Source organism: Falco naumanni, chromosome 2, assembly GCF_017639655.2.
Source record: "Falco naumanni isolate bFalNau1 chromosome 2, bFalNau1.pat, whole genome shotgun sequence".
In the NCBI taxonomy this organism is placed as follows: Eukaryota; Metazoa; Chordata; class Aves; order Falconiformes; family Falconidae; genus Falco; species Falco naumanni.
The window spans coordinates 17,098,628-17,125,881 of NC_054055.1; the positions used below are offsets into that span (position 1 = coordinate 17,098,628).

Below are 27,254 nucleotides of genomic sequence, written 5' to 3' on the forward strand. Positions count from 1 at the left end.
AGTAACTCCCACTGCTCATTCCCTCTATTTTATGACAGAAATGGCAAAGACAGGGTGTTTCATAATCCTTTTACTTGTTTAGGTTGTTCGATTTCAACCCCAGCAAACGGTTGTTGCTAGAATTAATTCCTGTAACAGGAACTACTCCTCAGAGAACCTTTCTTTTCCACAAAAAAAGTCCAATGTTGGCAATTCAAGTAAAAGAAATACTAAGGTAGTTCAGAGTAAAGTTGTTGTAATACCAAATGTGGATGACATGTCTATTAACTTGGAATAGTGTTACAGTCTGTAACATGTTTCTTAGTTGATAGCCTCTTAATTCATAGCTTTAAGTAGTAAATAAGCAGATTAACTTTCAGAGCACGCTTATCCTTCTGGAGTAGTATACTGGGTCCTTGAAATGGTGTAAAAATAGTAAAGGGAGGATGCCACAGTCCTAGATGTTCAAGAATGCCTTTATTAAAGGGGGCTCTACATCACTTGTACCAGCAGAGGGAGCTATTACCACATCTTATTTACAGGGCGATGTGTAGAGGTGTTACACCAACTTGCTTGTTTACACAAGAGTATACTGCAAATTTTAATAGTACGTGCTTTCTTTTGTAGCTGGGAAAAGAAAAAACCTTTGAAATTCTTAATGTGCTGGAGTTTTCCAGGTAAGTTTTCCTCCAATATACTAAATGCAGGGTAACAAGAAAACTGCTTCTGTAAAAAATATATTGAGAATAAAAAGATTTATCTGATGCAGTAGAAAAGCTGAACTACCCTAATTTTATCCTGCCCCTCCATCTCCTCGTTTCCAATACAGGATTAATACAGAACTTCTTACAAACTGGTGGCAGTCAGCATGTGAGCATGAAACTCTCCTCTGCTACTCTAGTTCTGTTTGCTTATTTTGAAGAGTTGCTTCCCTGGAAGTGTTGTTCTGTGACTCAGTGATTTCCTGATGTCTCTTCTCTACTTCAAGAACATGCTTTGAGATTGTACTTTTATAGTGCTTCTATAAATTACTTTGTTTTGAGTACATGGAACTGACAGCTGGAGGGCTTTTTGGTGCCCCTTTTTAAGAACAACTCCAGCGATGAAAACTTAAACCTTGCAAGCCCTCTTAGCTTGTCAGGCTAGTTAGGATGGGCACTACTTGGTTAGCAAGAAGCTTACTGTGATGATTTGCACCCCTAAATCACTGGAGATGATGAAAGGTGCTTTCTCATTATCAGTTGATGGAGTTCTGTCAGTTTGGATGGTGCTAGTCAGCAGGCATTTATGCTCTTTCTTTTACTTTTACTGTGGCTTAAGCCTTGAAGTCTTGTTCTCTGCTGTCTTCGAGTTGGCTGGTTCTAAGTAGTGTGTAAAAACTGGTCAGAGAAGATTTGGGTAGGTAGCTTTTCTTGGGTCCTGGCTTGCTTAGAAGATTATCCTTGACAACTTCCCCTTTTCATTCAGAATGGAGTTACTTAAGCGACTTGTGGGAATATCTAAAAAGGCACTAGTAGAGTCTTCCAGGATTTCTGAAAAGTTGAACAGTACCCTGGTGTCTGTAGACAGGAGCAGCTGTAGCCTGCATGCAGTGGAAAAAAGGTGACTTAACGTCTCCCTGTGTGTAGCAACTTCCCACTTGACCCGTGAGGGAGTTACTATAATCAGATTTCTAAAAGTGTATGGAAGGTTCCTAGTGTCATTAGCTTGCTCCAGAAATTCTCGGCACAGCCAATTGCTGTCCTTCCAGACTTTCTTTAGGAAGCCTCAGATGGGATTGTTTTGTTTGATCACATCTGCCAAGAGCTTACTTTCTTAAACATGGCTCTTGAGCCCTGAAAAGAGGCTAGATGTCCGAGAGCAACTTCAGAGGAGGAAGAAGGTTGCTTGACACAGTGATCTGTTTGTACATATTGGCAAGGAAGGAATGAGGAAGGATGATGCTTCTGAGTGTTCCTTTTGCCGGGGAGAAGAATTACATGAAACCACGTATTCTGAGGGTTCTCCTGATGCGAGTAGATTTGCTTGTCTCTGCTTTTTATAAGCTGCATATTTCTTCCAGTGGTCCTTTCAAAGGAGAGATAGATAAGTGAAGTGCCAAAACAGTTTAAAAAAAGACTTTGCCTACCTTCTTTTGTTAAACATCTCTGTACAGTATGCTATTGTTTATTTAAAAAATATATCCCAGACTTGACTGTCTTGATATGCAGCCCTGCTTAGAGTGTCTGACTTTGTTCTACATAATCCCAGCTATGTAGATCTGATTAGACCAATATAAAAAAATCTATAGGGAGGCCAAGAGCTCAACTATACCATAATTCCTTTCGATGATATTTCTGTGTTTTTTGAGTTGGGAAGTTCAGTAACTGTCCTTGCCAGTGAATGGTTATTTCAGTGTCTGTTGTGCCTATAATAGTTATGTATTCAGCCTTAATGATTCCATTTCTAGCTTGAGTTCCCAAAACAGTTTTGCTTGAAGAATAAGGAAAAGCTAAGGATAAACGTGATTACCCTTCATTCAAGAGGATTTTTATGCCATCTTGCTCTTCAAGTTCTTGTTCACCTTTGGTGTGAATCTGGGTTCTGGTTGAGTGCTTGCCCATGGGAGCCATAGGGCTGAAGCTGGAGATGGGAAACTTAATATTTCCTTCGGGGCATTGTGGGGTCTTAAATTATTACTGTTATCTCACTTGATCTCAGATGCACTAAACACATATGAGAATTCATTGGCTAGAACAGGACTTAATAGTCATCACTGTGACTTATGAAAGCAAGTTGTGGTGTGTTTTTTTTTTTGTTTTTTTTTTTTTTGTAATAGCAACAGGAAGAGAATGTCAGTGATTGTTCGAACTCCAGCAGGACAGCTACGTCTCTACTGCAAAGGGGCTGTAAGTAATTATGCTACCTAATGGAGAGCTAACACTACCAGTTATTTCAACAGCTGTGGCTGATGCTGGCATTTCATGACCTGTTTGCTTTCTGTTTAGGACTAAGTGATTTAAGACATCTGTCACTCCTCTGACTTCTTGCAGGCAGGAAGATTGCTAGCCTTTTTACTACCCAATTGAAATCCTGAAACAAATGGGAGCAGTACCCTTCAATTGAGTAAAGTCAGGATTTCACCCAGCTGTGCACCAGCAGTTCAGGAATTAAACTAAATGCTGTTGTCTGAATCTGCAATACTAAAATCTGTTCAAGTGGTTGGCTCTTGATCTGGCTCCCTTGTGTCTCTACACCTGCTATTTGTCATCATCACTTGCACTGTGTTGTGCTTATGTCTTCACTGACAAGAGCAATAACTTAACAAAGTACAAAGGCTGCAAAACTAGGATTGGCCACAGCCAGAGTAGTTATAATTTCAATGGAAAACTAGAGGAGGCTTTTTGCAATGGGGAAAATAACTTCTCACTCCTTTAAGGGTCTGGTTTACTGGAAATTGTCCTGACACATAGGTATAGTTGCACTGCTCTATTGCTTCAGTTTAACTACCCTGATTTAGTAAAGATGTGCTGGCTTCAGGCTGGTGTGGTAGGAGTGATTTAAGTTCACTGTCATTGTGTGGTATTTCAAAGTTGTATGTCTAATAGGACTGCATGGATTTGCAATTGTTTTGTGGCTCATGCTATGCCAGGGTTCATGTTGTTTTGGAGTATCATACAGGAAGGGATGCAGAACAGGAGAGTTTGTAGTAAGATTTCATGCTGTCTTCCATATGAGCAGGCTCAGATGTCTAACAGAGCAAAAGGTTTGTAGTAGTTAGTGTAATCTGGTGTTCTGTCTTGTATGTTCTGCTGCATCCACTGCTCAAACTAAGTTTATTGCCTATTCTGCATGAACTCTTCCACATTCTGATCGTAGTCATCTGTCACATCTGTAATAAATTGTATTATATGCCTGCTGATCAGTGACAGTTGTAGGCCTGTTTACTTGGTTTAAGAGTACAAATTTGAGCAAAAGTAGGGTTTCTGTAATTTATATGTGTGTAGCAACTTGTTTTGATAGTTGCAAAATAAAATCCAGAGACTAGAGAGATGTAGATGATGGTGCTGTGTTTTGATTGTGGCTATTATCAGGGCCTTTTCAGTTGCCCTTCTAGTGATGAAGAAAGTTGCTGCAGGAGGAAGGCTATTTCTGGGAGAATTTTGTGGTAGAACCTGATCAGTGTTCTTGCTTTAAGATCAATGGGAATATTTTCTAGTAGCGGTTGCAACAAGCTTTTCTGCATGGGACTACAATGTGTACTGAATAAGACCAGACGGTTATATCCTCTGATATATGTATCAATGATCAATGTATTTCCTTATTAATTCAGAAAGGAGTGTTCTGTGCTGTCCCATAATGGTGACCCCTGCGTGGAAAGAGGGGAGGGCAGAGTGTACTTATGTCCCCATTGTTTAAAATGGATGCAGTATCTCTCCCACTGAGCTCTGTCCAGATTACTTAAACCAGAGTCCCTAAAACCCGAATGTATTACTTGTGTATATAGTCTTGGGTTCTGATTTACCAAGTCCACTCGGGTTACTTCACTTGAGCTTGTAAATACACAAATGGAAACTTTTTACGTAGACTTACTCTGTTGTAATGAATTTGGTTTTAATAGGATAATGTCATTTTTGAGAGGCTTTCAAAAGATTCCCAGTACATGGAACAAACACTGTGCCATCTTGAATACTTCGCAACAGAAGGTAAGAGAAACATCAGGTCATGAGAATTCAGTTTATCAAATTACTTGCAGTGTTCTGCACTGTCTGCATTACCAAATAAGACTGTATGAAGATAAATTAAGATGTGGTGCATAATCAGTCAATTAACAACTCTAGGGTAGCTTCAAGCCTAAGGAAGTTTGTGCCCTGCTTCTGTATGATTTTAGTAGGGAAGTGGAATTTGGACAGAAAAGATAGGGTTCTGTGCGCCCATGGTGAAGGGAAAGGGTGTGAGCTGTGGTGCCCAGAGTACTGCAATTACATTGGTGTTAGAGGTGGGTTTATCAGTGCAAAAGTCAGATGACAAGAGTCCCTGGTTTTATGAGGCAGAGTGATAACTTGAACGTGCTGAGAATCCTGGAAGACCAAGACATCAAAGATGATCTGAAGTGGTCTGTAAGGCTTTTGACTGATCTAACACCTCTGTTAACAGGGAAGTACTTGCCTTTGTTCCCTCTTCTGCAGTAGCATAAGATATTTGTATTATAGTAAAGCCGTGAACCAGTGGCTTTCTTCCTAAATCTGAAAATACTATTCAGCTTCTGGGAAAAAGAACACAAACCAAAACAACAACAATAAAAAACCCACTCCAACAAAACTACTCTTTTTGCAGGCTCCCACATTCGTGGTAATGAAACTCTTGTGTTCTGTGGCACACGCTCCTTTCTGCTTAACTTGTGCCGGGAGGGGTGTGGGGAAATCCATACTTGTGTATGTTAACGTTTTTTCAGTGGTCTAACAATATAGTTTTCCGACTTCATGGGCCCTGTTCTCTTCTGTGCATGTGACTCCCATTATTAATGTGAGTTACGTGCATACACTGAAGAAAGAAACGGTCTAAAAGGCAACGTGGGCTGTGCAGTATGTTTGACAAAGTAATACCTTTAATCACAATAGGTAGGCAGTTCTTTCATTTGATCTTTTTGATAAAATACTTGAAACCCAAACTTGCTTTCATATTTAAACTAAAAAAAATGACACTTTCATTGCTTCGGTATGACTAGATTGCAATACTGAAAATGAAGAAGTTTGTGACCATTAGGGTATCTTGATTCTCAGCAACATTGTAACCTAAATGAGCCAGACCTTTCTACATTTGTGAAAACAGAAATGCTTTAAAATTGTACAGGGAGATTTTCTGGAATCCAGAGTTTTAACAGTGTGCATTCAAAGCTTCTGTTGATCCAGTGACATATTTAGAATTTAGCATTCATTAGCTAATTCATAATGTCAATGATTTGCTGATACTCAGTGTAATTTTACTGTGTCTAATGGCTGTTTTTCGTAGGTCTGAGGACTTTGTGCATTGCTTATGCGGATCTGTCAGAAAACTCTTACAGGGAGTGGCTGACTGTCTACAATGAAAGCAGTACGGTTCTGAAAGATAGAACTCAGAAGCTGGAGGAATGCTATGAGATCATTGAAAAGGTAAGACACACTTTTTTGATGACCAGATACAGAATCCCTTACATGTGTCTCTTCCCATGGAGTTTGGGCTTTGTACAGTAAAACAAAGTGTTCATTTCATTCACGAGAAACTGAAAAAGTAGTTGTAGATGACAACCTACTCAGTCCATAGACCTCTCAAGTTTTAATGCAGAAATCTGAGACAAACTTGCATATAAAAGGTCGTTGCTACTTACAAACACTTCTTGCATTCTTTGTGTCGTGCTCCCTTGTGTAAGGTTGATGTAACTTAAAATAACATATAAAACAGTGTATCTCAACAAGTTCCCATAGTACTAACATATTAAGAGAAATTTATTCCTTCTTATACGGCAGTCACAGTTCAAGTTTTCTGAAGGCTGTTCTAGACATTGTAGAAAAAACAAACTGCTCACTGAGGCCTATAGTCACATGGACTGAAAAAAGGTGAAAAACTGCCCTCCATGTGAACTGCAGAACTCATAATTCTGGAAGGGGAAAGTAGATATCCAAGAACCAGTGTGAAACTGTAGTTCCACACTAAATGAAATATTAAAATGTCAACAGTAGGGGCCGGTATTTCTTTGATACTTGTTGGTCTTGCTGCTTTGGGTGATGCTGGTAATCACTCTTCTCACCTACACTTGCTCATGCTCTTTTCCCTTGCTCCAGTTATTTCACTCTGGTTTTATTTAGTGCTTTCTTTAAAACAGTCTTTCAATTTCAGTTTCTTTATTAATAAATACTAACAATGCAACTGAAGTTCTGGAGCACTGTTGGTTATTTAAGTTAGTTGGGGCAGAAGACAAAAGGAGGTAAAAACTAGGACGGGAGCAACTTTAACAGGATACAGAAAAACTCCAAGAACTCTTTGGTAACTGAAGATGGGTGTTGCTTTTCAAACTAATGCTTGAAGTTGTCTTTTGTGTTGGTTGGTCAGTAACAGTGCAGTTACCTAATCATTGATTCTGTAGGTTTGCATAGTTCTTCTCAGCGTTCTGCTTGCTCTGCTGTTCTGTTTTTACTGAGGTGAGGAAGTAGCATGAATTGATTCTCTTACTTCCCAGAATGTTTTCTCAAACCTTAGATAATTTTTGGCCATCTGCCTTCTGTCTCTTTTCACATTTTACTATCTTGAAAAAAGGGGACTTGAGTGGGTTGTAGAATTGTGGTTTTGGATTTAGTGGCATGTTGGTAGGAAATATCCACTGTATTCTGTTCTCCTTAATGTTTGCTTGCTGGTCATACCAAGGAGCAGGAGCTGCACTCTAAACGTTTTTCTTAGATGTGGTATTTCCCAGGTTAAACTCTGGTCTATAGGCACTTCTTTGCAGATAATAAACTTGCTTGTGGCTGTAACAGAAAATATAATGTATTTTAACAGGCCAATTTTGTTTCATTTGAGCCTTCCATGAAAAAATAAGAAGAGTGGGAGAGCTGCTTTGTCAGTCTGAAGGTTGAGGTCACTGGATCATAGTACTGGTGTACATGTGGAAACAAACTTGAGGTGGCTTCCTTCCCTGCCTGTGCACCAGCTGAGAGGGCTTCAGCAGGCGCAATAGTAACTCAGTAGCATGGCCATGCTGAATCCAGTGCTGTTGTGTTTAACTGCTTAACAAGTGATTTTGGGAATGAAAGATAATCTGTGGTAGTACACTTGGATTGCATTTGTAACATTCAAACGTTAGCATCAGTAGGACTAATGTTTCATCAGGAGGCCATAGGGCGCTAAAGCAAATGACTTGGTTGAATTGATCTACTGCCTTTACCAGCTGAATATCTTGTAACAAAGCTTAAACTTTGTCAAGACCTGTAACTAATGCCAGCTTACACCTGTATGAATCACAACTTCCCTTTGTTAATTATGCATGCATAGACAGATACAAGCAGGAGCTGTTCTAATGCCCTCTTCATAGAATGGTCTGGGTTGGAAGGGACCTTCAAGATCACCTAGTCCCAACCCCCTGCCATGGGCAGGGACACCTCCCACCATCCAGCCTGGCCTTGTGGCTGCCCCATCCCTGGCGCAGTGCTCACCTTCTCTGGGCAACCTGTGCCAGTGCCTTACCACCCTCGTTGTAATAAAAATTCTTCCTTTATAACCAATCTAAACCTATTCTCTTTGAGCTAACGACCATTTCCCCTTCTCGTGCCACTGCAGTCCTTAGTAAACGGTCTTTCTCTAGCTTTCTTGAAAGCCCCCTTTAATATGTAGAAGGGCCACAGTAAGGTTCCCTGGAGCCTTGTCTTATCCAGGCTGGACAATACCAGCGGTCCTAACTACTTCTGTTCAATTCATCTGTTCTCACTTGTTTTGAATCATTATAATTCCAACAAAGAATAGAAGCTGTTACTTTTTCAGTGCAAGTTCTGAAATGATAGAGTATGACTAAACTTAATTTATATAAAGATATTAAAATTAAAATAAATTTCTGTATAGTCTAAAATAATCATTAAAATGTTTTTGAATTTAACATCTTCTGAGTAGATGGTGCCTTTTGACAGGGTGTATTTCTTAGGTGTTTTTGTCTGCTTGACCTTTTTTTGTTTCTGTAATGTGGCCAAATCTTTTCAAGCAGTTGTTTTAGAATTGCATAAGAATATGACTGATTCTGTAGTATTAAATTTGTTGTATGAGACATGTTTTTCTGGCAGACATGTCTATGTAGACTAGAGATACTTGGACTGATTAATGTTCATACCACTTGTATTACATAAATGTAGTGATTATATCCATAAATAGTTGCAATAATTTTTGCTTTGAGTGATTGTATCCAGTCTGTATGTACATTTCATGGGAGAGAGATTAGTTTAAACGATGTGATGCCAGGTGACTTGCATTTTGTGAGCTTAAGAAACATATAAACTGTGACTGCTCATGTTGCTATGGTTTACTGAATGCTCAAGTACATTCGTTCATCCATAGGCTAGCTTTGGAGTTGTATAACTTGAATTAATAGATCTTGAAACATTTTCATCTTTCTGATCAGAAACACTCTGTTCCATTCGGTACCTCTTGAAATGTGAATTGTATGCAGAGGAAGTATAATAGGCACACCAAAAACTTACTGTAGTGTATATTGCTTGTCAAAATGCTGTATTGGCAATGAAATGCAACATGCTGTCTTTAATTCCTTTTTGAATGTGTTCCAAGCAGAGGTTTATGTTAAGAAAACAATCCTTCAAATTCTTTTTTTCCAGGACTTACTGCTTCTTGGAGCCACAGCCATTGAAGATCGCCTGCAAGCAGGTGTTCCAGAAACAATAGCCACACTAATGAAGGCAGAAATTAAGATATGGATTCTGACTGGTGACAAACAGGAAACAGCTCTCAATATAGGTATCGGTCTCTGGTTACTCTTAATGTGTTCAGTATGTAGCAGGTTACATGCTAGATCTGCTGTGTGGGGTTTTAAAGTAAATCAGGCCTGCTTCTTACAGAACGGTTCTTTCATAGCAGGCAGGCATGTGGTAGCCTTCACTTCGGAGGACATGGGGTTTTGGAGTGAAGTCTTTACTCTGTCAGGCTAAGTTCAGGTGTTCTTTTAAGGCAAAAGGGAATGCTGCTGCGCTTGGTGAAGTGCAATTCTTGTTCGTGCTGAGAGAAGTACTTCTGTGTTCTTAGAAAACCAGAGAGTTCAATCAGACTCATCTTTCAGTTATACTGTGCATTATATCAAACTATTTTACAGCTTTTTTTCTGTTCTTACTGACTGCCTTTAGTTCTAGACTTTAACGCCGTTTGGGATATGATGTGAAATATGGTAATACAAAGCATATAGCTTACAACTTCTTGCAGAACTTGTCTGTGAAAGTACAGGTGAATAACTGCTCCTGCTGTCACCTTATGGCACGTTTGTTGGTCAAGTAAGTTGTGCTTGTTAGTAGAAGTGTGTTGCTGCTATTGAGTGTATGGATAGAGTTTAATATGGGTTCTTTTATCGAGGCACAACACGGATATCTTTGTCTCAAGCTTGTTGATGCATTTTAACTTGTAAACTAAGCTCTTTGTAATGCAAAATAAAATATCTTGCAGTGATGTGAAAAACGCACACAAACAGGTGTGCTTGGGTACTGATATAATAGAACAGTAACCTACTTAAGACATAGGTTACCTGTTTTTTGCAGTATAAAACAGGAGAGTTTTTAGCGCTGTAAGTTTAGGTTTGCTATTAGGAGCAGCCCTTAAACATCACATTGACTTTTAGGGCGTAAATGTATCTGATAAAGCAGTCTGTATACCCAACTCTATTTGTTACTTGTCAAATACAATTTCACAGTAAGGCAGAGCTGAACTGAAGGTGCACATTGTAATTTCAGTCCTGTAGCAACTAGATGTTGTGCTCTGTAACACGCTATCATGTAGGCTTGCATTGAATATGCCACATGAGTAGGTCTACTCAAAACTCAAATCCTTAAGGCTTTTTCTCACTGTGGATGCTTGTAAGGTGGGCAGCCTGGGTGGTAATGCCTTGTGCTGTCACAGAATGCTGCTGCGCTTGAAATGCGGATTTGTGAGCTATGCCTATGCTGCCATTATGCCATAGCCCTTCACACACCATTAGTAGCCTCCTAGGAGAGTGGCTATCCAGGTCTTAATTGAGTACTAGAGACTTAATAAAGAAACAGGTCCTGATATAAGCACACCCCTGCTATGACATCATCTGTCTCCCAAATAGAGTATCCTTGGAAACAGTGCCAAGATGCTCTTGTGATAGTTTTTGATGGTTTTTCTCAGTGTAACTCATAAATCTGCCTGGAGATGGAAAGAGACAGAGTGGCACTCTAGTGACCTGACATCTCTTAGAAGAGTGACACATTTTGTTTTTTCCGTCTAGAAAGCTCTGCTTATCTGCCCTGTCTCTAGTGTGTCTATGTAAAGTGCCATCCACAATTGCATTCAGGTTTGCAGATTAGTCTGTTCAGATGTACAGATGTAGCTTAAGGGGATCCTTAACAGTATAGGTCGCTTTCTGTTGAAGGAGCTATTTCTTCAGTCATCTGAAGATCATGTTGACCTAAAGATTCTCTAACTACAGGGAGAATGTGACCCGTGAAGCTTTTCATATGTAGAACAGCATGCAGATGCATCTGGGTGTATTTCAGGCTCCTCTTGGCAGAACTGTGATGGTCTGTAACTGAGCTTACATTACCTTTAGCAAAACTTGGGGAATTTGCTATTTTTATCTGGTTTTTAAGTTTTTCTGTTTTGATTGGTGTAGTGGAATTCCAGAATGTAGTCTTAACTGGCTAGAATTTCTGCTTACTTGCCAAAACTGAATCAAGTTCCATGTATTTCCATGTTGAAGCTGGTACCAAGAGATGAAATAACCTGAACTGATAAAATTTTATTAGGAATAAGGGGATGTCTTAAGTAGACAGTGGATTTAAATGCTAGTGATCTGGTTTGAATCACTAAAGAAAGCACATTTTGCTTTCTTTAAAAGTAGTAGTCAGCTTGAGGAGGGAAGTATCATACTCTGACAAATGAAAAAAAAAAAAGGCACTACAGATATGTGCATAAATACCTGACATAAGTGATATACTGACAGCAGCTAGCCTGAACACAAGTAAATTGGCTTTACACCAATTGCTTATTCTGAAGGCTGTGAAGGAGACAAACTTCCAGCTTGTCTCTAAAATTTTTTGTATTTATGGTAGCAACTTGTAAGGGAGACACTTATTCTTTTCAACTTCTAAATTATCACTTTTAGCGTACAATTTTGTAGTAAAACTCAAACTTAATTAGCTTCATGTTCAAGTGGGCTTGAAAGTAAAATATGTGGCAGTCTTCCAGTTGTTGTATGTAACCTATTAAAAATGTAATAAACATAAAACTTAAAACCCAGTCCACATGTACACTTTATGCTTCCAGTGTAAATGTGCTATCTGGGGACTAAAAACTATTTTCATGTTCTCATTGTGTGTGAAAGTTATGCTTATGGATTCTTGCTTGCTGTATGGATATGCATATGTGTCGAGGTATATTTGAGCTCTTAACAGCTGCCCCAAGGAGTTGGAGTGCTTTGTTCTTCTAACTTGATATTGATTTAGTGGCCTTCAGAATTTGTATGTCTGTCTCTTGCTTTCTCAACTTCTCTGAAGAATAACAATTGACTTTGCTGTGGGGTGATTGTATGCCTTCCACTGAGCCATGTGCCAGCTGATAGTTCAGCAGGTGAGGAGGGTGTTCCTGATGATGAGCTTTAAATACTGATCAACCATTTGAACTTTCTACCTATAGAAAATGAGTACCAGGTTTAGAAACGTTTCTGAGTGTGACATATGGTCTTCGGTTTTTATCAGCTGAAACTATACTTACTGTCTGCAAACAGTTCTAGAAGGTTTAACAGTGTTCTTGTAGTCTCATCCTTCTCTTAAAACAATCTGCAGACTCTGGACTTTTTTTGCCTTTCAATGGGGCAAAAAACCCCCATGACGGATCTCTCTTTACTACCATCCTGGTGCTCAGCAGCCTCCCAGAAAATCAGTATCGATGTATTTCCAGACAGTTACTGATTGTTTTCTGGGAATGGGAACTTAGTGTTTACTGAACTGCATCTCTCCCTTCAACAAGGAATCAATCTCTACAGTTGAGCTGAAGTGCTCTCACTGTATGTATTCATAGCTGTGAGCACTGCCTTAAAGTCATAGAACCATAGAAGGGTTTGGGTAGGAAGGGACCTTTGAGCATCTGGCCCAATCCTCCTGCCATGGGCAGGGACATCTTTACTAGACCAGGTTGCTCAAAGCCCCATGCAACCTGGCCTTGAATGCTTCTAGGGATGGGGCATCCACCAGGCTCACCACCACATCATAATTTTTTTTTCCTTATTTCCAGTCTAAACATCCTCTTTCAGTTAAAACCCATTGCCCCTTGACTTGCCACTACAGGCCTTGGTGAAGTCTTTCTCGGGCTCCCTTATAAGCCCCCTTTATATACTGAAGGTTCCCCCCAGAGTCTCCTTTTTCCAGGCTGAATAACTTGAACTCTTTGCCTTTTTGCATAGGAAACGTGTTCCAGCCCTCTGATTGCTTTTGTGGCCCTCCTCTGGACCTGCTCTAACAGGTCCTTGTCTGTCTTGTGCTGGGGGCCCCAGACCTGGATGCAGCACCCCCGGTGGGGTCTAAGGTCCAACCAATCATAGAATCATTTAGGTTGGAAAAGACCTTTAGGACTATCAGATCCAACTGGTAACCCAGGACTACAAAGTCCACCACTAAACCATGCCTCTAAGCACCACTTCTGCATGGTTTTTTTTAAATGCTTCCAGGGATGGTGATTAAACCACCTGGGCAGCCTGTTCCAATGCTTGACCACCCTTTTGGTGAATAATTTTTTCTGAATATCCAATCTAAACTTCCCATGGCACAACTTGAGGCTGCTTTGTCTTGTCTTTTTCATCTACCAGCATCCCCAGGCACTTAAGTAGAGCTGCTCTCAATCTGTTCATCACCCAGTTGGTACTGATATTTGGGATTGCTGCAGCATAGATGTAGAACCTTGCACTTGGCCTTGCTGAACTTCATGAGATTGTCATGGGCCTGCTCTTTGGGCCTGTCAAGGTCCCTCTGGATGGCATCCCTTCCCTCTAGCATATCAACTGCACCATTCAGCTTGGTGTGGTTTGCAGACTTGCTGAGAGTGCGCTCAATCCTACTGTCACTGGTGAAGATATTAAATGGTATTGGTCCTAGGACTGACCCCTAAGGGAGACTTACTGGTTTCCACTTGGACATGGAGCTGTTGACTGTAACTCCTTGGATGCAGCCATCCAGCTAATTCCTTACACATCTGAGAGTTCATCCGTCAAACCCATATCTTTCCAATTTAGAGGTGAGAATACTTCATTTAAATGGAAAAATAATAATAAATAAAATTATAGCTCAACATAAAGAGAGCTGAAGCATACTTGTATCCCTGTGTGAAGTCTGAGCAGGGCCATATGTGCCCTTTCTAAACACAAAAAAAATCATTCTTGCTGCAGATGCTGGATTCTAGTATGCCTGCAGAATGAATGTGCCTGTGTACTATAGTCTTGAACTCAGATTCAAGCAATCTTTTTTTTCCAGGACATTTGAAGGGAAATAAGCCCTAGAAATATCTGATACATCTGCCTCGTGGACTTTTAGTTAGACTTTTAAAGAGCTAGACAGCAAATTACAGGTGTGGATTGACATTTTATACCTGGCTTTGAACCAGCAGTTGATCTTGCTTTAGTGGAAAGCATTGACAAAAATATGCCATGATCTTAGAGATTGTATTTTTTGTTTGCCATTTTAGTACTGCCAATAATAACTATTCTTAATAGTAGTATAAAACTTTAAGATAAGACTTCAGATGTCACTTGTTACAGTTACCAGTTTGTTTTATGGTAGCACTAGATTTTAACATCTTCATAGTCCTGAAATTTTATGTAGTATATAGATCTCCTATAAATCTGTTTTAGGCTTGATTATATCATCCTACTCCAATCTTTCCTTCGTGCTTAATGTGTTGACAAGATGCAAAATGACCTAAATTGCAGGATTAGTTCTTCTGATTCCATGACTTCCAAGATGCACAGCAGAGCAACTCTCTTTTCCACAGTTGTTTTTTTTCAGCTTTACTTGTCAAGTGGCATTGTGCTGGTCTTGAAAGAGGTAAAGTGAAACTGTGTAGTGGTTTAGAAATTACAGCTTGCTATTGCAACTGCTGTTCCAATCAAATGCTACTAGAAAATTCTTTTGAATTAGTTATACTGAATTTTTAACAGCCTACTGTGCAAGGCTATTGCCATTCCCTGGGGAAAGAATAACCCTGACATGGAAGGAAGTGCTTAAGTTATTAATATACTCTTTTTCTCTTCAGTAAAAATAAGAAAGTGGTTCTTCAACCTGGGACTAAATTTCAAAAAAGGCAAACTGACTTTTTTCCAAGTTAGTGTTTTGTTTATACCTGCTGAAGCTTCATTACTCAGTTCTGTACTACCATCTAAGTACTTGTTCACAGGCAGTGGAGATGATCTGCAAAGCTTTACTGATGTAGGCTGCGTGTTGTTAGAATATATTTCATCCTTTTCCCAACAGGTATATGTGCAAGTTCAGTGTTGTTCTGTATTGTTCTCTAAAGCAGAAAGTAAATCTTACCTTTTAACATAAATAAGATGAAAATACATCTGCAAGGTTGCACCTGATATTGCACACAGCTGTGAAAATGCAAGAGAAACAAAGCTTTTGCAGGTAATCAAACCTGCTGCCTGAAAGCACCTGGCTATGTGATGCCTTCCACAAAGGAAGATGAGGGATTTGTTTTCTTGACAGCAGTTGTTCATGTTCCAGGCAGGTTAACACTGGATTATACCTACAAAACTGGCCCAATTAGAAAAATTCTGTAGCCTGAGGAAAAGATTTGTGTTGCAATTGATGAGCCAGTATGGCCTTCCCAAGAAACAAAGAATTCCACAGAAAATAAATTCATGCCTGAGTTGTTCTTTTGCACTTATGAGGTATGGGGACATTAAATCTCTTTATATTGACTATGCTGTGCTGCTTTTGAACCTGTTGGCAGTGGTTAATCACTGGGATACTACTCTTAGACTGCAGTAGTCTCCAGTCTCCATTTAAGAGAATTAAGACTTCCTGAGACCTCTTTTTATTTGACAGCAGTTTTTAAACTTGATGTGATTGATTTCTATACAAAAGCACATTAGAAATATAAAATAATTCTATTGTATTTCCTTTTCCTGTGTAACGTAGATGAGCAATAAAAGGCATACGCCTCAAAATAGATGAGTTCTCTACTGTTTCACAAAGCTACCTGACTGTGCCAATCCCAAGGGAACTTGTATGAACTTTTAGGATAGTGCAATGGGATCAGTCTGATGTGAGTTTGTGTTTCTCTCCTGCCATTAATATGAGCTAGAATTAAACTGTTAATTCTGTAAACGCAAAGTATATATATCCTGGATACGACTTTGTCTCGTGTTGGTGACAATCATGTGGCGGAGGAGCTGTCACTTCAGTGGCATTGAGTGGTACTGCAGTCACTGGCTTTTACTATTGCAAATATAAGAGGTGGTTTTTTTTCTGTCCTGATAATTTCTGCTTTGAGTTTTGCTGTCGAGGCAAATGGACAGAACTGCCTTCAGAGTGCTGCACTGGACGATGGCAACTTGCTCTTGTTCTTTCATGCCTTAGTCCTACACTAAGAATAATCTAGTGCAATTACCTGATGGCTATAAAAGTCCGCTGGGGATTTGTGTGTCATTGATTAGTAGTTCTGCTGAAGCTTAGGACCTTCCCCACTAAACTCTGAGGAGTAAAAAATGCTCATGTAACCCAAGTGTGGGCTAAGGGGATGAAATAGCATGGACTAATTTAGTGTGTGCTTCCAGTCATGTGGTATAACTGCAGCTGTGCATTCAGATCTGTTCCTGTTGTGTTGAAGGTGACACTGCCTTCATGTAGATACAGTTTAGGTACAAAAATACTTAACTTTACTGTAGGGCTATAGACTGTATTTATTGCATCCAGTTCATATGGTGTTTTCTTTGGTTAAAACATCTCAAGTGGAGTATTGGAAATGCAGATAAAATGCAGCCTGTGTTGCTAGTTAAGTTGTCAAGTTGGAATGTGTCCTTATACACCAATGTTTCCAGTAGCCTGCCTGATAGGAGTAACTGCTCAAAAAGTAATCTGGGTTATAGGTGCTTATCTTAATGTTTAACTAAACCTTAAATAATCTTCTGAGAAGTAAATCCTTGTGTGTTTTGTTGTTTTCTTGCAGGATACTCTTGCAGACTCATTTCACAGAGTATGTCTCTCATACTGGTCAATGAGGATTCGCTAGACGTAAGTAAGCTAATACTGGGACAATTCTTTGCAGAAGGAGGTGTGAACAAAAGGAAAGCTGTTGAACTTTGTCATTTTATTTATCTGTTTCCTTTAAGGGTAGCAAGATAAAAAATCATGCTAAAATGAGAGTGGGTTGTGCAAAATGTACTCTTGAGGTATCCAGTCACAAGTTGAACAGATCAAACTATAGTCTCAGAACAAGAAAGTAATGAGCTCCAATGGTTTAATTCTGCTGCAAACTGTTGAAACCTGCAGTATGCCATCAGGAATATAATTGGGTTTTAAGGTATAGATGTAGGAGTATGAAGAAAGAAAACAAAGTTAAAAGACTCATTTCAACTTAAGCTATCTTCAGCATTGCATAGAACAGCTGTAACCAACCTTAACATCTGAGAGCAAGCTGCATTGTGAAGTTACCTATGTACTGCTTTTGGGACCTAAAAATGGGATCAGAATTTGCCTGTGATTGGTTGCCATGCTCCTTGAGTATGTGCAAAAATTCACTAGAAAAATCTTGAGTTTGTATGTGAAACTTCCCAAAGGTAGTTTTTCCAGTTTGTCTGTCTCAACATCTGTATTGGCATTTGATATCACTTGAATATCTGATTGCTCTTAAAGGTACTTGTAGGATAGATGAAAAGATATGTAATAAGCAGTATCTGATATGTGCATTTAAAGTTGGCAATTCATCTGGCTTCACCAGATGGGAGATGCAAAGCCTGTATCTGAGTATGGAAGGAGTTGCTGGATATTTGGAGATCTGGTGGAAGAGGGGAATACTATTGTGGCAAAGTAACTGTGTGAGACACAGCTGGGAAATAGCACTTAAGTAATGTACTTTATGGTAGCCTTGACAGTGTTTTCAGCTTAGACTCAACTTGTTTGTATGCAGTTGTGGCATCTCAAGGCTTAGAGTTTTAGATCACCAGAACCAGGGAGATCCCAGTGAATCCAGGGGAGATGAACTGCCTCCAGAGGCTGGATTGCTAGGTTCCATGCAGTGTAACGTACCCTGATGCAAGCTGTCTTGCCGCTGAGTTCAAGCAACAAAGACCATGTTAGTTTTCTTGCAGAAGTTCTTTTCTGTGTTACTGTATTGAGTCTTGTTCAGATAACTCTAGTGGTATAAGGTGGATTCCTTTTTTTCGTTTTTCAAACTGTTAGCTGCATTAAGTGTGTATAGATTGGAGTATACAAGGTGTTTCAAGCAAATATCTAAATGCCTTCCTAGAGACTTCAATCAGTGCAGACTGTTTTCTCCTCCCATTTTTCCACTTCCAAATGGCCCCTCTTCAAGAGAACTGTTTCCTTTTTGTGATATCAAAATACCGCACTGCTTATGAGCTTCTTAACACACTTGGCTGACTAGACCTTTTAATGTGACGAAAGATGCAAAACCTCAGCAGAAAATGAGCAACTCGTGGTCTTTGTTGCTTGAGGCAGAAAGGTTATTTGTTTAGAATTATACTAATAAGAAAACTTTGGGTGTGGGGTATTTTTTTCTGAATGTATTGTGAACTAAACCTAGAAGGAAGAAGATGGCTGTGCTTTGTGTAGTTTTCAATTTTTTTACACATTCTGAAGCTCTGAAGTTGTTTGACCCTGTAAGTAAAGCTCTTACTTCAACCTGAATCAAAAGTAATTCCTCTAAGTTTGCAGAGGCATTGTGCCTTTTGTGTATGCCTGTTTAGAAAGAATAAAGCTTAGACAATGATTACCTGTGGCTAAAGCAAGGCAGGCAAACTGAGAAGTTCTTGCTAGATCAGAGGAAGAAAATGGAGCTAATGCTGCTTGGTATTTAGAAATATCCAGAAGTTGGACAAAGTAGTCCTTAAGCCGTGTTAGCCTGACGGACTCGTTACTTCCGGTTTTGAATACCATGATATAGTGAGATGCAGATTTTTTGAGTGAGTAAAAAGTGAATAATATTCACTTTTTCTATAGTGAATATTATTACAGAAGGTGCTGAGTAGTATTGCAACAGCTTCAGCACCTGCTTTTAAATTGTGACTTCTGTTAGTCAAGTGAAAGGACCGTGAGAGGGTGGGCCGAATAATGGAATGATTTACTACATATGCCTTTAGTGGTGATCGTTTTGACTGTGGGGTTTTGCTTTAAATGTCAGACAGTGTAGGTAGGATGGTTCAAGGACTTTCAATATGAGGCAAAAATGAACTTGCATTTTCTGGGATGAAAGGCTGGACTTAAGCAATAGTAAGTGAGTGAATGTGCCTAGATCTCTGTTGTTCTCCTTTCCTATCTTCAACAGCAGTAACAGCTTGGCCTTGGCCTATGTATAGAACCAACTCTGGTTAATTGGTGTGATTGCAGTCTTGTTATGAAACAGACACAGACTCACTGAAACACATATAGCTGTACAAAGGAATACACTTAATATATATATTACTGTAGGATTTTTAGACTCCCAGAAAGGCTTCTGTGTTTTATGTTGAAAACTTGATATGTTTTTCATTGCTTTAGGGAAGTAGGGGTTTCAACAAACTTCACCTATGCAGTTGACATTCCTGAAGTCCTAGTAAATCCTTCTGCTGCTTAGATAAGTCTCTGATTCTTCTCTTGAAACATGAGAAAATGGTGGCCTAAGACAGTTGGTTTTAATTGAGTAGATCCTATGTAATATTTGAAATGTGCTGCTTCAGCAAGAACTTGTGAGACTGTATCTGTTCAGGTCTATCTGCTTGCACTTTGTGGGCTGGGTAGTGGATTTTGGGGAAGGCATGCTAATAGTCTCCTTACCCAACCTTTTTGAGTCCCTTTCAGAGTGTCACCTGCCTACCTGACAGCTTCAGTTGACAACCCCTGCCTCAGTGTATACACTAAATGCCAAATTAATTCTAACAAAGTGAAACCTATTCTTAGTTTTATCTCAGCATAGACTTGCAAAAGCGATAATGGCTACCAGAGAGAAAACACAACTGGAGAAAGAAATAAAGAGCTTAAGAATAGGGTGCAGGAAATGCTGGAAGATAGGAGCTAGTGTACTCCAAGGAAATATAGAGGGAATCTCCCATTTTCAAGCTCCTTAAGGCTTATTTTGATTCCTTTCTGTATTTAGCATATGCCCTTTGAGGTTTTTATACATTCAGTTTTTTCCCAAACTTTAGCCAAGGGGTAATGTAATGTGGGAACTGAACTGGGAGAAAATGGCATCTCTTCTCACTTCCCCCATGCCAGCATTGCAAATATTGTGGACTGCCAAAATGTCACTTGAAGTGAAAGAGAGGATCCCTGTGGAAAGAACTTCATTAAGTAAGTTACAAAAGGCTAAACACTTCATTCCCCATGAAAGAGAGGGTATGAAAGGGAAAAGGTGACAGATCTACCCACTCAGCCGCTGCATCTTGAGTCCACTGCCCAGTTTCAGCTTGAAGTCTTCTGAGGCAGTGGGGGTAAGACAGGAATAAACAGTCATCTTTGCTGTTGAAGAGATGAACGCTAGAATCAAATGAGGACTAGCAGAGGAAGCAATTATTTTAACAATTCTTAAGCTTCTGTGTAAATAAATGTGGTGCTTCTCTAGTGAGGTATTGTGTTAACTACCTGAGAAATGGAAACTGTTGAGTTCGGAAAACTGAACGCAGGAGAATTTTTTTCAGTGATACCCAAAAAGAAGTTAATCTCTTGGTCTGAACTCCAGAGAGTTAACTTTAAAATTCTAGAGAAACAAGACTACTTAAACAGCTGTGTAGTACAAATGAGAAAATGGGTACAAAAACACACCCCAGGGTAATAAACTGGGAAGCTGAATGGTTATTGAACTGTCTAGGAAGATTTGAGGTTGTATTAGTCTTCATGATCCAAATTAAGATAAGGACAAACTGTAAAACTACTGTTAAAATGTTATTGAAAATCTGTTCTCTTATGATGTTTGAAGTGTTGGCAGATTCATCTAATTAGCAGTCTCCACTACGAACAACAATCAAAGGTATATTGACAGATAGACCCCATGATGGTAGAGGGGGTCACAGATCATATGTAAAAAATGCAAAAATATTACTGGACTCGCCTCCTGTCTCAATGCCAGAAAGCACTTTGGTAGGGGGTGTGGAACCTATTTTAAGACCCTTGAGGACACTCTATTTGTCTTGAAAGAGTGTGTGGGGATGGGAGGCTTTCTGACTCTGCAGAGTACTGTCCATTATGATGGATCTGTTCCTCCAGTAAGAGCAGTTAGTCATACAGCGTGAGAGATCAAGGTTGACACAATCATTAATATGTGCCATTTTGTACGCATCTTGCCGTGTTGCTTCATGTGAGGACACACTAGAATGAGAAATTCTTATCAAACATGAGTTAATATAGAATGATCCGCTCTTCCCTCCCCTTTGTTTTGCCTGACCTCTGCCAACACAGGAGAGAAATATGCGATCAATGTTCTGTCAGGCATACTTTAAATGCCCTAGATAAAAAATTACAAGCAGCTCCTCTGCTCATTGTATTCCACTGAACTCCTCATTCAGCGATGGAACTGGAGGTAGCACTTGGGAAAATACGATAATAGTTTCCTTTTTTAAGTTGAAATTGTAGTGTTGCTGATGGCTCATGTTGAATTGAATGCCTTACACCTTGACTCTGGCTTCAACTGTGTTGATCAGCAGTAGCTCAGTAGTATCACTTGAGGATTCGCTCTTGAGATAGCTGAAGATACTTTGCAGAACTCAATGCTAAACACTTGCCTCATTAAGCCATGTTGCTTGGAGCACATGAGTGGTGGGAGAGTGGGAAGTGCGAAGTTAATAAGAGGGTTTCCACCTGGGCATAGTACTATATCTACCGTGCCTAATTTTAGCTGATACTTTCTGGTTTCCCTTTCATGAGTGAATATGTGAGCTAATACTACAACAGTTGTAAAAAATATGAAAGACCAGTGTCTTTATTTTTCATGCTTTTCATTTGTGTAGCTTTGCTACTTTGAAGTAACACTACCTAAATTTTGCAAAAAAATCTGAGAACATCTCTTTTCTGGTCCTGTAACTCTTCAGAGCTGGAGATGACAAAATCTCAGCTGCATGTCTTAGGCAAGGGTTCTGAGGAAGGAGATATGGCTGCTGTTGGAATGATTTGAATTTGAAAAGTGGTTCTTGTTAAACATCTCCCATGCAAAGTTGAGAACTTCAGATGTGCCATGCATCATTAGTCTGGGAGCATTTCAGTGTGAAGTACAGATTTTATACTTGAAATTTTCTGTGAAATGTTACCATGGTTGATAGGTGTTGAGAAATGCAGAGTCTTTAACAAGCCACTAAAATGTGGATACATTTTAGCAAAAGCAACAGGTAAAAGAGCATCTATTCTTAACTAATTCAAGTTCTAGTGAGACTTTGTATGTTAAAAAAAAGCTTTGTAGAAAATGAGTATTCCATGTTCTCATTTTTCTCTGCTGCCCCCTCATCTAGCAGATGCTCCATTAAGTTCAGGCGTGGAAGACTTTGGTTACAGATTCTAGCTGTAAAGGAAGACAGTAGTATTAGAAGTTTTTCAGTAAACATAAGAAACCTAATGGAAGCTTTCAGAACATGAGAAAAAAGACAGAAAATTAGAGAGCCATGGCATGTCAGCTGAGTAGAAAAAAACATCATTGACGTATAGTTGCTAGTCTTTTAAGTGAAGAAAATGGGTAGTTACATGGTACATCATGATGACATATCTAATGTTGAAGGTGACTGTAATGCTTCAGCTCAGATAACGTTTTTTTTCCAGAACAGGAGCACAAACTTGTGGAGCTTCTGAACTGGTACATCAAAAATGCTTTGTATTACATCGCTCGTGTTTTCAAACGAAAGTACTTCTGGTGGTTTTTTTTCCCAAGTACTCTTATCACTATTTTTAATATAGAACTGAATTTTGCATAAGTCTAAGCATAGAACTTGTACATGTTTTGTTAATTGCCGCAGGTTTTTTTAATTCTAAGGTGAGTGTCTTTAGTTACTTACCAATCTTTCCAGTGTTGAATCTCTATAGTAATACTTTGTATGTTGCACTTGTAACAGAAATTATGACTTCTGCTCAGCTTAGCCCAAAATCCATCGGTAGAAGATTCTCACACTGAAATTCTGTAGCATTATATTTAATATATTCCACTTCTGAAATCCATTAATGCTAAAAACGAATCTTTTACAAGATCCGAGTTGAGCTTAGAGCCTTTAAATATTAATACACTTTCCCCTTTGTGCAGTCCCTGTGTGACTTTTTTTTCCCCTACTTCTGCTCTTTGGTGTGCAGCAGCAGGTGAGATGTGATCGAACAACTGCCTTGGCTTCGTTTTGAGAGCTAAATTTTCCAATAAATCATGCACTTGAAGGGAAAAATCAATAATTTTGTTCTCTTCGGGGATCTACTGGGAATGGAAGAGACTAATCTCTAGCTTGATTCAGCTGAGTTTTAGAAACTTAGCGTAATAATCTGCAAATGTTTATCCCTTATAGGCTTAACTATACGCATACATATGCTCACTTGATTATTCTTTTTCTTAATAAAGCTTTTTCAAATGAAAATATTTTGAGCATGAGATATACTTTGGGTGTAATTATTGCATTCAGTTTCTGCTTTAATTAAATTTGAAATGCCGTAAAGTCTTATTGTGTAGCTCTTAACCTGGATAAATTTCTTTCATTGGCATCTCATGGAAGCTGAGTTGAGAGCAGTGACAGGGAAAGCTGAAGAAGAGAAACTGGATGACCCAGAGAGGCCCTGGAAAGCATGAGATGAGAGTAGCAGGTATTATAACCAAGCAATGTTGGGTGTGTTCCCCCTCTTCAGTCCTGTGGAAAGGAGAGATAGGGAGCGTATCGACTGGTTTTCACATTGGGCTGTATTGAACAGTAGCAGAAAGGCAAAATCGGAGGAACCCAGTTCTGAGCCTGTGTATTTTCCTGTAAAGTAACTCTGTTGATACAAATGAGCTACACAGCAAATGTGCCGTGCAGAACTCATGTGCCCAGACTGACTCAGTCCTGTATTATACATAGATGTAAATAACAAACTGATACTGGAGCGTAAGAACCCTTGATGTCAGTGTATGTCTATTGATGATCATGTTAGTTAAAAGTATTAGCATAGAAGCAGAAGCTGCTCTCTTGTCACTCTTCTGCTTACTCCGCTGTATCTTTTGCATGCTTCAGTGTTTGGATGTGCTATTGAATATGAGCATGGATAAACCTGTTTGTGCTACCATGTTAAAAAAACAAACAAAAATTCATGGTGTAACTTATTGTCTGTAGTCACTGTCTTGACTTCCTAAACTGGGTCTTAGGATTTGCAGGGAAGCTTTATGTGCAGTTGTTTTGTAATTTAGCAGTGAAGAGTGAGGATACAGAAAACATGGTTATTACGTAGTTTTCTTAGTTTTGCTCTTCTGTAGGGTAACATTACTATGAAGGTTTTATCACCTATAGGGAAAATCTCGTAAGAATTAGTATATTACTGGATTTATCCCATTACTTTCATGACCTTGATTCATTCTTATGGGCACTTTTTCTTTCCACACTTCTGAACAGTTTAAGAAAAATGTGTTAAGGAGATCTTTAACAGGCACCATTATTCATTGTATTTAAATACTGATAGATCTATAAATCTGGGATTATCTAGGAATCCTGCATATAAATTGCTCTGGATTTCTAAAGAATTAGAGCTCTGATCTGATTACTGGGTTTACGCACGTGCTAAAATAAATCTTGTTGGGTTGCTACCTAAAACTTATTCTAATAACCATTGGGAAAACTCAGACTGGTTGTGGAAAGGAGGAAAACCTGAAGGGAGCAGGCAATTAAAAAAATAAATTGTCTATCAGTGTGTTTGTCTTCAAGCAAAGAGTATGGTTCCAATAGTGTCTTCTGTACTACACTTACCAGGACAGAAAGATTTGTGTAGCACGTGTGTTCTGTAGAAGGGTAGTAGCTTCGCTACAGGAATTTCTTTAGCATACGCAGTATGTAAGTAGTTTTTATATAAACCTATATTTCAGATTCTTCAGCACAACTACAGGAGACAGTGCCTGTGAAGCTATGAGAAACTTTGAAGGTGTTGCTTTTTGTGTCCTGATGCTTTTGCTTTTGCAAGAAAGGATGTTCCTTCTTGGTGATGTTATGCTAATTACTCCCAAATAATGGGGGTGAAGTTATTGCCAGCTTTTCAGACTAGAACTAAAGTTACCTACTACTGGGAGCTCCAAAGCCTTGGTATTGTGTGCTTCAGTCCTGCTGAAAGATAGTAAGGTGTATGGATAACTGCTGGAAGAAAAGAACAGGTCCTGTACTGCTAATGCCTTGTAACACTTTGAAGATTGCATCCTTGCGTGTTGTGCAGAGTAGTGGGATACTTTTTTCCCCCTGCTATGATCTGCTGAAATGCTTTTAAAGTCAGAATTCTGGAAAACTGCCTGATGTGGACAATCCCATTTTAGCCAACCATCAGCTCTTTCAGAAAGGCTTTTGGGAAGCTCCTCTGGTATCTTTCAGCTAATAAGTTACTTCAGTTATTAGTCAGCCTGGAATTCTAATGGGCTCTTCTGTGTAGTACTAAGAATTTGCAAAGGAAGCTAATGAGGAAAACTAGGGAAATAACACATTACTTTATTGTACCAAATACTTCTAATTGCTCAAATGTCTGTTGTTCTTAATCTACAAACAGACATCAAGCTAATATGTACTTACACAAGGAACAGTGTCAAGTAATCAGATGTATCTTCAAAAATACTAGGTAGAAAAGATTTAGTGTTTTTTCTTACGTGTTTTTGAGGAACAAATAGAATCTTTCATAGCTCCAGGTATTTGATAATCTACATAGAAAGTTAGTTGTATGGATGTGGAAAATACACAACTCTTCGTGTGAAAAGCTGCTTTGATTTGAGCGTTCTGTGTAGAATTACAAATGAAAGAATATAGGTGTTACCTGGACCTGTAGGTTTAAGTACACACTGGACTGTGTAACTTAAGTATTAGGTTACCATTTTCTCAGGAAGTAATACTAATAGGTTTGAGCTGTGAGTGGTGAATGAGTTAGGCTATTTTTGTTTCATCCTGCTTTCCCTTTTCAGCATTCATTAATGACTGTTATACCTTATCTGTGGTGATGTTTTTTCTGTTAATGTTTTCTGGCACTGCGATAGTTGATTTGCTTGAAGTGGGGGCACTTGGACCTGAAGGAATGCAAGGACCTTTAGGAGTCTGAAGACCAGGTTTCTAAATAACCATTCTTTCTATAGCTGGAAATTCATGGGGGGCTGGGGAGGGCTATTAAAAAACAAAGCCTCTGTTTTTTCCAAGGTACTTTTCCATTTGTCAAGACCCAGAAAAGACCTTGCAGTTTTAGACTGCAGGTATTTTAGCAACTGGGGGCTCATCCTGCTAATGCCTTGTCCATGCTTTAAGATGGAATAGATCATAGTACATAACACACACTCTTCCTTTCGATTTTTATCTGAATTGAATCTAGTTTTTGCTGTTTTGTTTCTAAAAGCTCTCGTGTTAGAGGAAAATGACTGGGAACAAACAGTATTTCTCTTAAAACTGCTTATGATATTCGTATGTGTTAAGGCTTATTTCTAAACAGATGATCCCTGAGTTACCCAGATCTGTTTTCTGTTGTCTAAGTTAACAATGTAATAATGGCTTCAGTTGGATGGCAAAGGAAGTATGTTTGCTTTGAATATGAGAGTCTCTGCAGCATACGGATAGGCTTAATGTCTAATAAGGATGAGACACCATGGAAACATAAAGATGTGTGATGAAGCGAAAGCAGGTTTTTGTTAAATGAGAACCTACCTGTGAAGTGCTGTGTTTTCGTATGGTAGAGCCTCGTGGTGTGATTTTTCTAGAGGAATAAGGTGGATGGGTGACTGATTTGTAGGTAAATGAGTTACAGATACTGGTATTCTTGATCGATGTTACCAATATTACACTTTTATAGAAACAATTCAGAGTTCTCTTTCATACTGAAGGGTGAGAACTCAATACTCCTTTCTTTTTGCAAGATGCTTACTTTCATATCTGATCTTTGCCTTTCATTGAAGGGGAGGGGGAGTCCTTGTTCGTGCAAATTTCTGTGGGTTTTTAAAGCATAAGCAGTCTTTCTTGGTGTGGAGCCAGCCAAAATCAATAGAATTTTTTTCACCTGCACTGTTAACTTAGTGAAGATAGTGGAGAGCTACTGCCTTAGATTAAGAATTAGGGTATGTCTTGATCATATTTTCAGACAACAAAGATAAGACCACAGATAGCTGTATCTCTCTTTGTGAGTCCCGTAATACTGACTACTCTTTAAACCTTTTTCTGGAGATCATTTCCTTTCTCT

General features: G+C 39.1%; 1 protein-coding gene across 5 annotated transcripts in view; it reads left to right on the top strand.

Annotated features, from left to right (window-relative positions):
• Positions 1–27,254, top strand: part of ATP8A2 (ATPase phospholipid transporting 8A2) — a 347,387-nt gene that overhangs the window by 89,857 nt on the left and 230,276 nt on the right. For all 5 annotated transcript variants that reach the window (XR_005826448.1, XM_040584302.1, XM_040584303.1 and 2 more), the window contains 6 exons: positions 607–656; positions 2,798–2,867; positions 4,580–4,664; positions 5,971–6,110; positions 9,309–9,447; positions 16,876–16,940. Coding sequence is in view for 4 of the 5 variants with exons in the window: in XM_040584302.1 (XP_040440236.1) it covers positions 607–656; positions 2,798–2,867; positions 4,580–4,664; positions 5,971–6,110; positions 9,309–9,447; positions 16,876–16,940 (549 nt within the window). In the remaining variant the exon portion in view is untranslated. The remainder of the gene's footprint in view (positions 1–606; positions 657–2,797; positions 2,868–4,579; positions 4,665–5,970; positions 6,111–9,308; positions 9,448–16,875; positions 16,941–27,254) is intronic.